This window comes from Microtus pennsylvanicus, chromosome 3 (genome assembly GCF_037038515.1).
Source record: "Microtus pennsylvanicus isolate mMicPen1 chromosome 3, mMicPen1.hap1, whole genome shotgun sequence".
Lineage (NCBI taxonomy): Eukaryota > Metazoa > Chordata > Mammalia > Rodentia > Cricetidae > Microtus > Microtus pennsylvanicus.
The window spans coordinates 84,804,684-84,814,506 of record NC_134581.1 but is presented as its reverse complement, the minus strand read 5'-3'; the positions used below and the strand labels follow the sequence as shown (position 1 = coordinate 84,814,506).

General features: G+C 43.2%; 2 protein-coding genes across 2 annotated transcripts; one reads left to right on the top strand and one right to left on the bottom strand.

Moving 5' to 3' along the window:
* Positions 1–2,522: 2,522 nt before the first annotated feature.
* On the bottom strand, positions 2,523–4,533 carry Pate3 (prostate and testis expressed 3). Its single transcript, XM_075967952.1, has 3 exons — positions 4,485–4,533; positions 2,974–3,096; positions 2,523–2,647 (listed from the first exon to the last, which is right to left on the bottom strand). Exons 1-3 carry the CDS (start codon positions 4,531–4,533, stop codon positions 2,523–2,525), a joined length of 297 nt encoding a protein of 98 aa, XP_075824067.1.
* Positions 4,534–8,318: 3,785 nt separating this feature from the next.
* Positions 8,319–8,963, top strand: Pate2 (prostate and testis expressed 2). The gene is made up of 2 exons (XM_075967951.1): positions 8,319–8,436; positions 8,753–8,963. Exons 1-2 carry the CDS (start codon positions 8,319–8,321, stop codon positions 8,887–8,889), a joined length of 255 nt encoding a protein of 84 aa, XP_075824066.1. The 3' UTR covers positions 8,890–8,963.
* The last annotated feature ends 860 nt before the right edge of the window (positions 8,964–9,823 follow it).

Below are 9,823 nucleotides of genomic sequence, written 5' to 3'. Positions count from 1 at the left end.
TTTTATTGTGTGAGAATTTCCTCCATGCATATATTTTTAAAATTTTATTTATTTATTTTTTTGGTGGCTCATGCACACAGGAGGTTGGCACCAGAGGAAAATGAGTTTTGAGATCAGCTTGAGCTACACAGTGAAGACCTGCCTCAAAGCAAAGAAACACAAAATTCCCACTATAAATCAATTCATGAAATGCAAAAAGCTGATGGGTGTAGTTTACCACTTGAAAATTCTGGCTTCCGTAGCAGCTATCATAATCCCATCCCAGTCACTCTCATGTCCCACTTCAGTGCTACCTGCAGCCGGGACTCTGCTTCATCTTTGGGTGAATGCTTGCACAGTCTGTTCCTTACTTGAGACACTCTGTAAGTACAGCTGTGACCTGGCAGCTGTGGGAGTGAGCAACCCAGTATGATGTCTGTGTCCTTCTTCGGGTGTTGAGGGAGCTGCGGGCTGTGTTCTGCCTCCTGGCTCCTGGCACTGGCTAGCTTTACCCGAAATAACAACACACAAACTGTATTCTTTTAAACACTGCTTGGCCTATTAGCTCTGACCTCTTCTTGGCTAACTCTTGCCTAACCAATATTTAGTAATCTGTGTAGCACCAGTCTTACCGGGAAAGATTCAGCATGTCTGACCTGGCGGCTTGCTTCATCGCGTCTGCTCTGGACAGGGGAGGCATGGCGTCTGAGCTCACTTCCTCTTCCTCCCAGCATTCTGTTCTGTTAATTCCACCCACCTATGTTCTAACCTATCAGGGCCAAGCATTTTCTTTATTAATTAACCAATGATCTTCCTCCACCATGCGGGAACTTTTTTTTTTTGTCAGCATCTTCTCTCCCATTTGCTTTCTCCTAAGGTCTGGCAGCTTAAGGCTAGGAGATGGCATCCCGATCTGCAGTCTCCAGGACAAACTCAATTTCATAGGCAGTGGAGGTCATGCAATGTTGGACTAATTTATTCTCTTTCATTTAAAAATTAGGGAAGTTTTTTTATTAGGTTCTTCACAGGACTTTTAATTCAAACTGAAAAATAAAATATTCTTAAGTGATATGCACACGTGTAAATTCAAAGCAAAAAAATTATTTTAGAAAGGATGAGACAAATAGCAACCTTTTTACTTAAAAGTAAACCCAATACTAAGTGGAGGGAAGAAAGGACTTGCAATGCACAGACAAGGTTGGTCTAACTAGAAGAAACAAAGTTTTTAGATCTCTTTTGGGGAGATATAGTGGTTTGGGACCCATGGGTTTCAAAATTCAGTTATAGTTTTCAATTTCAAAAGGATTCTGGTGAATAGTCATTAAATACGTGACAATCGACATTTCGTCTGCAAGCCTAGAGCAATATCTGTAATTGTAAGGTTCTTTGGGGACATACTCATGCTAGATGCCAGAGGGAGGGCTTACAATGTACAGAAGATGCCAGACTAGGACTCCCACTTGTGAAGACCAGCAAAGAACATCACAATGCCAACTGTAAGAAACAGCAGTTGAGTGATTGTACCCATTGCATCCTGGGCCGCTGTTTAGAGCCACCATGAGTGTGTTACCTGTGTGGGTCCACTGAGAAAGAACACACTCATACACAATTATGTGAAGCGGGTTTATTATCTGTAGACAGGTTGTAAAGGACTGGAGTCCTAGGTCCATTGGGCTCTACATGGTGACCTGAGGCTCATGGGAGATGCTGTGGGAGGATAAAAATGCCCCTGAGTGACCAGTCTGCAGCACAGATGAGGAGTTTTGAAAGGCTTCCTGCTGGGGCCATGGGTCATACTGGAGAAAGATTAGAAGCACAGCCCACTTTTACTGGGAGAGTACGTGTTGCAGTGAAGGAGGAGAGGTGGCTGGCAAAGGGGGAAAAGAATGGAGAAGGAGACTAAATGCGATGCAATGTACTATTGACACTCATCTCTAGAGGTGTACTCATGGCCTAATGTGATCTGGGAATGCCACCAAGGCCGAAGTCCTATGTTTACTATGCCCTGTAAAAATGTGTGAGAATGTACTTTGTCAAGAACATCAGAATGACTGAGTCTGAAATGGGCACTATCTGCCAAAGGAAATAACTTTGCATTCACAGAGCAAAATCTTTGGTGCCCACCTCTAGTTTGTTCTATTTCTGCTGAACCATTATGGCGATTCATGGGATGTTCAACTAAAAAATATTTGTGGGTTTTTTATTGGAGGCTTTCTGATCCACCTCAATTATCTAAGCCAGTAAAGAGTTATAGGGTGGTCCCGTTTCATATCTTTCTGTGCAGAGTTTTCTGGGACAGGTCTTTTAGTGGATAAAGATGCCAATTCTAGCAGTAGGAAAACATCTATTGTTTAAAACCATCATCCCCCACCATCCCTTGTCCAAAGTGAGATCCAAACTGAAGGAGCCAGGAAGGATGATGTGGAGTTAAGGAGGGAGCAGGAGAATCTTGCATACATATGGGGCAGAAAGACAGGATAGGTAGAGTGTAAAGGAAGAAAGACTCCTGGACCTTCTAGAATGAGGTCTGGGGGGGGGATATCTTAGATTTTGAAGTTACAATAATCGTAGTTACAACATTTATGAACATAAGTCCGATTGTTGAAGTTGTACGTTAAGTTCTTGCAGAATCTCTGGCACACCATGTATGATATCTGGAGAGTGTTATCTGCAATAGGAAGGAACCAAAGATGTTAGGCAGTGACCTCAGTATTCAAGGCAGAACGTACATGGCCTTAACTAGACAGGCTTATGGATGGCTTCCCAGTGTCCCCTTCCCAAGAGCTCCAATGCATAAACTGCTGGAAAGCCGTAAAGTTGACTTGTTTCCCTGTGGTCCCTGATAACTCAATGCTATGCACCCATTTCATTCCTTCTCCTGCTAGAAAGCGAGAAAAGCAGGGCTTTGGTATCTGCGAAGTAAAAATCTGTGTGGCTGTTTTCATCCTGCCCTACACCTTCTGCCTGCACCTTCATAGGCGCCCTGCCACTTACTGGAGTAGATCCTTAGGCTCATGCATGTTTCATACTTCTGAGCATGGCAGATGCCAAAGCCTCTTCTGCAGTGGTCTGACGGTGTGCGGAGGTGGCATGTTACACAGGTCAGTGATGTTGCTTCTGGTGAGAGCACAGAGCTTGACGTGAGTGCAGGGACTTGGCGTGGGGAGGGAGATGGCAGAGTTGGGTGGGGCAGCCTTCCAAGGGTTACTGGGCAGGTGAAGAACTGATGGTTGAGTGTTTAGGAAGTGACAGTTGAACCTTTTGTCTATTCTTTTGCCTTTAGTGATGGAGATAAAAGGCCATTGAGCATGGGAAAGGATTCTCAGTCTTTACATTTTGGATAATTTTCTCTCACTGGTTCAGGGGTCATCTACTTGGTTCAACTGGCTGGCCAGTGAGCTTCAGGGATCTGCCTGTCTCTGCCTCCATAGCACTGGAGTTGTAAGGACACAACACAAGATCTGGCTTTGTTTTAGGGTAGTTCTGGGGACGATACTCAGGTCCTCGTTCCTGGGCAGCATGAGCTATCTCTCCAGCCCTTAATTTGTGTAAAGATTCCACTTCTACATCCTTTATTCCTCTAGCTTAAAAATGGTCAGTGAGGAATACCTTCGAGAGGTTCTGGAAGAGTGAATAATTAAAATATGGGTTCAATTAAAAATTATTTGTAGAGGCTAGTCAGCTGGTTTAGCTGGTAATTTGCTGGCAAGCCTGAAGGACCTGCATTTGAACTTTAGGACCCACACTATAGAAGGAGAGAAATTACTTCCAGAAGCTGTCCTCTGATCACAAGCATACTATGGCATGTGCAACATACATACACATGCATGCATGCACGTATGAACATATGCACACATGCTAAAAACTGTTTAAAAATGTCCTCATGGTGCTAAAAATAGAAAGAATGTAATTTTTATTGACCATCTTATTAGGACCATGCTGTTTCAAATTATATCAGATTTAACTAACACACTGTACTCTGATCTCATGGGTCCTTGTAAGAAGGTTTTGTCTCCACGTATCAAATTAGAGAATTCAGGACAGCGACTGGACAAGTTTGGGAAAATCTGTTCAATTCCAGGATGTACAGAATTTCTTCTCAAAATGGCTTGTAACTAGGCCCCTGGAATAGCTATCAGAAACCAATGTCTAGGACTAAGACACACACAATATTTTTGAATGGCCAGCTCCCTGGGCAGCATAGATTTAAGAGTAGAGTGGATGCTTTAAGGACATTTTCCTAGGCATCTGGATTATGGGGTTTGGCAGTGGCAGAAAGGGTAACAAAATAAAGGCCTACACACCCAGAGAGATATGACAGAGTGCTGGAAAAGACAAAGAAGATGGAAGAAAAGGCAGAGAGAGCATTCCGAAGGCCATCTCCCTTCCTTTCCTCCTAAATAGGGTCAAAGCTCTGCCCGGACGGACATGGCTGCGCACATGGAGATTCATCGCAGCTCTCTTGATCCTGCCCCTGGAGCTCATCCCTCAGGTCTGGGACTCACCCACAACGAGGCAGAAGAGGGAGAAGAGTAGTAAGACATGCCTGTTCATTTGGGCCCAGATTGTCTTGAGTGGAGCAGAGCTATGAAGGGCTGCAAGCAGAAGTCCGCTGGGCTCCAGGGAGAGGCTCTCTGCTCCAGCAGAAGTTGGTGATTATTCATGCCTAAGGGGAGCCGGTCACACTAGGTTTATTTTGAGTGCTCAAGTTCATTGGCTGTGGTCTCCAAGTCTTGAGTCCTGGAGTCGGAGGTTGACCAGGTAGTTTTAAGGTAAAAGGACCCTGAAATGTGAACAATTTCTTGGTTAGAAGCTAGAAATGTCTTTGAGCCTGTGAGCAGCCTTGTGCTTGCTGGAGACCCAGGGTGTTTGAGGGTTTTAAACTAAAACGTCTCTGATTCTGTTTGTTCATTGGATTTTTCGTATGTTGAACCATCCCTGCATCTCTGGGGTGAAGCCCTACTTCATGGTAGATGATGTTTCTGATGTGTTCTTGGATTCACTTTGCCGTTATTTTATTGAATATTTTTGCATCAGTGTTGATGAGGGAGATTGGTCTTTAATTCTCTTTATCAGTTGCCTATTTGTGTGGTTTGGGTATCAGGGTAACTTTAACCTCATAAAAAGAGTTTGACAATGTTCCTTCTGCTTCTATTGTGTGGAACAATGGAGCATCGGTATTAGCTCTTCTTTGAAATTCTGGCAGAATTCTGCACTGAAATCATCTGGCCTTGAGCTTTTTTGGTTGGGGGACTTTTGATGACTCTGTTTCCTTATGGGTTATAAATCTACTTAATTTGTTAATTAATTCCCTGTTTAACACGCTTATACACAGAGGCAAGCAGATAATCCAAAGAAAAGGAGTCAGGCACAGAGTGAAGAACGAAATCATAGGTTTTTATTTTGCCGTTGGTTGATGAGAAAATAGAGGTTTGGAAGAGTATTGACAGGGACTTCTCAGCATTTCAGATAGCACATTCTGTGTTTTGTTGAGATGCAATTACTTTATTAAGAGAGAAATGTTGGGGGAATGAGCAAGAGCCAGGAAAGGCTGGCATGTGGCAGCAGTAGGCAAGAACTATGCTCAGTAGTGCCTCTCCAGACCTTCCCATTTCCTTTTCTGATCCCCAGGTTCCCTGTTAGAAGAAGTGGGTCTTTCTGATATTCTTTCAGGAACATGCAGTGGCCAGGAGCCAAGCATGTAGATTGCCTTGGCGGGCCACTTAGTCTAGGGTTAGTAGCCCGCCTGGCAGGTCAGTTATTCCAGGGTCCCGGAGAGGCACTACCTGGAAGATATGGGCTAGGAGACAGGAAGAAGGCCATGCAAAGTTTGTCAGAGCCTCCGTTTATTAGGGACGAGATACAACTTTTTATAGGGTAAGGAGTTGGGGGATGGGCACAGGGTTCTGGGCTCTTGCCGCGTGGTTCACGCTGGTCACATGGTCCTTGTTGGTCACGTAGCCAGCAGGTTATCTTCAGTCAGGCCACTGTAGGTCTGGAAGTTGACACACCTAGCTCTCTAGATAGTTTAGAATGCGGGGTGGGTTCCGCTAACAGATAGCTCTCATTAACAGCCAATTTGGGTGTGAGGTAGGCTTTGTCAATAGAACCATTCTTAACACAATTAGGGGTGTGGGGTTCTCTGCAGACTCCCCAGGGTGATGGTTCCTGTAATGATTTTAGTAGGAAATTGGCTCCTAACACAAGCAGCCAGTGGTGGGGGCAGTGAGAGAAGGAAGAAGGCGTCATCAAGGAATTAGAGTGGACACCCACAAGCGACAAGACTTTCACTAAGGAGTTGAATCAATGGGTTAATGTTTGTGGATGCTGTGTACAAAAATTAAGGAAAATTTAGCAAATAACCAAAACAACATATAGGAACTTCATTAACTTTATACCATCTGTGGAGACATGGCCAATTCTATGACCTTATGGAACTCTTCAGAATTGGTAGAAAATCACAGAGGCAAAGTATCAGTTTATAGGTGACATGCAAACAGAAGTAATAATTCCCTGGAGCCTATGACTGCTCTTGTAGCATTTAAAGCTTTATCTTCAGAATGTATTATAGTATTGTCTAGAAAGCTAAGGAAGTCACTCAAGTACATGACTTTTATTGTTAATATCTATAAAACTATGGAAGTGGCATTGTGTGAATATATTTTACAGATCTGTTTGATTGTCTTCTACTTAGAGATGTAAAAGATGGACAGATACTCTGTCCATGATGACCTCTTCCATCCATGGACATACTGGCTTAAAAACAAGACAGTTTCTTTGTCTTTCTGTAACAAATAGTGACCTGTCTTGACATTAGGTCACATTGTGGATCAAGATGTGCCACACTAATGATGACCATTTAGTGCAGCTGGAGAATTCAGTATACTTTGCTTTGAATTAATCAGTCCAGCAGTTCGCTTGCTGTATTTATAGTAACTATTTTTCTTTTGACTGGTTAAGCAAGAAGGGCAACAATGTGATTCTCCTCCTTTGTTCTCACTTGAAAAGTGTTCCAGAACAAACAGTACTTCTTAGTTCCCAGGATCATCATGCCTGACTCCCTCAGGACACACTCCTAGGTAAGAGTAGAAGCAAGGAAGCCAAACAATAAAGCTATTGGCTGGTCAAGATAATGATGGCTCAGATGATGGCAAGGGCAGTGGAGATAGGGAAAAATCTATGCAGCTGTGGAGAAGCCAGTAGGTAGAATGGATGAGGTTTGCTCACTCTTCTTTAAGGATGGGACAAAGGGAGTTCTAACAACCAACTCCAAGATTTGTCAAGCCCTGCAGCCCAGAAACAGGAGCAGGTTTGGGGAATCAGGGAGATCACAACTTCACTTTTAAGATCCAGGAGTGTGTCCTGAGGGAGTCAGGCATGATGATCCTGGGAACTGAGAAGTACTGTCTGTCCTGGAAAATTAATAATGATGTAATTTAGATGAACAGCCCAAGGACAGGCCAGCCTCTCCTCTCAAGTGAGAAAATAGCCTGTACCTTCCACAGGAAGCTGCTGAAGGCGAGGGTTGCAGGATGTGCGCTCTGTTTGTGCTGGGGATGGTTTTTCTGTCGTACCCGTATTGGGGTAAGTCCCGGCAATGAGTATGCAGCTGGTGGTTCCTTAAGAAGTTTCTAGATGCTGGGAAAGGAGGAGTTTTTTAAAACTGGCTCTGGGGCTGTGGATGTCTGTGAGACTGTGACAAGGGAGACTGATTTTTCTTCTCTTTGTAGGTGACCTTCAGGAAGTTGGACAAGGTATGCCCATGGCTGTTGTAAAATGTTTGGTAAACAGTTCATTTGTGACATGTTTAGGAGTAAACCCCTCTTCCATGGCATCCTCAGAATCCAGGCTTCTCCTGGCACAGGTACTCTGTTTCTGTTAGTAAGGAGGTGAGAATACCTTTGTTTCCTTTTACCCGTTACTGACAAAATATTCAGAATCATGTAGACAAGATGTTTATTACTTGCGCCCTCTAGGTAAATTCTACAGGAATCCTGATCTCCTCAAATGGTAGACCTTTGGTTCGTGTCTATAAACTTCTCTTTCACATTCCCAGCACTTGGGAGACAAAGACAGGTGGATCTCTATGTCTGGACTACATTAAGAATTTCAGGACAGCCAGGGCTATAAAGAGAGACCCTTTATCAAACAGAACAGAACAAAGCAAAGCAAAGCAAAATGTTTCTCTCTCACTCAAATCTTATGGGAGTCCTATTTGGGGAAGGTTAGAAGCAATGAATTAATATTTAACTTCCCACGGAGAAGGCTCCAATTGCAGAATTTTCTTTGAGATTACATTCACCAAGTACTTCTTTGTGTATCTCAAAGATCTCGGAACAATGTGTTATAAATGCAAGAAGTATCATCTTGGGCTATGCTATGATGTCATGAGTTCCTGCACACTGAAGCATAGACAGTCCTGTGCTGCTGAGAACTTTTACATACTCACAAGAAAAGGTAATGTAGGGAATAGAGTGATGGGCAGCTAACCATACCTTCCCTTCTAAATAATAGTGCTCTTTGAGCTTTGGATGAGTGGGAGAGTGGAGTCGATGAGGATGAGTGGTCTTGTACAGGGGTGGAAAGATGGACCTTTCCCTAAGATAACACTGAGTGATGGAGGGGTATCAACTTTACTCAACTCTGGAATAAATCCCTTCTCTGGGTTAGCAGTGAGTAGAGAAAGGCTATGATGGTTTGAAGATGAGCTATTACCAGGAATATAGAAGGATTGAATGGTCTTTAAAATTCTTTCTCTCTTGCACTTCCTCAGGGCAGAGCATGTATCATTATTCAAGACTGTCATGTATGACCAACTGTGAGGACATCAACTTCCTGAGTTATGAAAAGAGAATAGAACTCATCTGTTGCAAACATAGTAACTATTGCAACCTCCCAATGGGACTCTAGTTATGAGTTCCTATGGATTTGGCGTCATTCTTCAACTTACCACCCACTCCCTCTACTCCAAAGTCTGTATTTGCTCTCCCCTCCTAACTAATGGTAAATGAGAAAGTCATTTAGCAGTGAAAAGGGGAGTGGTCATGGGAGAAATTGGGCTGGGAGCTCAACCTCATTGCCAAGCAAAATTTGTAAATTGTTTTTCTCATATCTGACAGAGCACTTGGGTTTGCTGACAATGCTGCTAGTCATAAATAGGCTTAGAATTAGTTAGCCCCTATATGAAAACATAAAGTCTTGGGTCAAAATGTTATCCTAACTTTTAAGAGAAATCTGTGTGTATACTCTGACCTCCTCTGTACCAATTGAATTGGGATTCTCTTTTGACTAGCTCTGAGACTTCCTGGCACAATACTTTCTCTCATGAATTCGGAAGGTAGGGAGGAGATGACTCCTGCTTTTCAATGTGCTGATGATCTGATCCAAATCTTTGCCTGTTAGATTTCATGGGGGGGATATCTCTGGTGAGAAAAAGCTAAACAAACAGAGAGATTAAACAACAATACTTTAGAAACTTGTGGAAATTGTCATTGATGCAGAAACAGTTAAGTGTGTGTGGATCTGACTTGTATTATCAAGGCTCTTGGTTGAACCAGGTGATTGGATTGGGGATTGAGGCCTTGTTCAAAATTGGCTACTCAACTCCTTCTGATGGGAATGAAGAAAAAAGGGAAAATAGGTTTCTATTGTAGTTAAAGGTAACAGAATATGTAGAAATAGCACGAGGTACCATGTTCTAGCTTCATTTCTGTTGCTGGGATAAAACATTCTAACCCAAACCATCTGAAGCTAGGAAAGGGTTTATCTGGCTTATACTTCTAGATCTTAGTCCATCATGGAGGGAAGTCAGGACAGGAACTCAAGGCAGGAGCCTGGAGGCAGA

Bases quoted from the DNA above. Each gene is read 5' to 3' on its own strand.
- Pate3 (XM_075967952.1), bottom strand. From the start codon at position 4,533: ATGAACAGGCATGTCTTACTACTCTTCTCCCTCTTCTGCCTCGTTGTG. The intron at 3,097-4,484 runs GTGAGTCCCAGA...TGCTCTCACCAG, and splicing joins CCTCTTCTGCCTCGTTGTGG to AAGCAACATCACTGACCTGT. The intron at 2,648-2,973 runs GTAAGTGGCAGG...TTCCTATTGCAG, and splicing joins GAGCCTAAGGATCTACTCCA to ATAACACTCTCCAGATATCA.
- Pate2 (XM_075967951.1), top strand. From the start codon at position 8,319: ATGTGTTATAAATGCAAGAAGTATCATCTTGGGCTATGCTATGATGTC. The intron at 8,437-8,752 runs GTAATGTAGGGA...GCACTTCCTCAG, and splicing joins TTACATACTCACAAGAAAAG to GGCAGAGCATGTATCATTAT.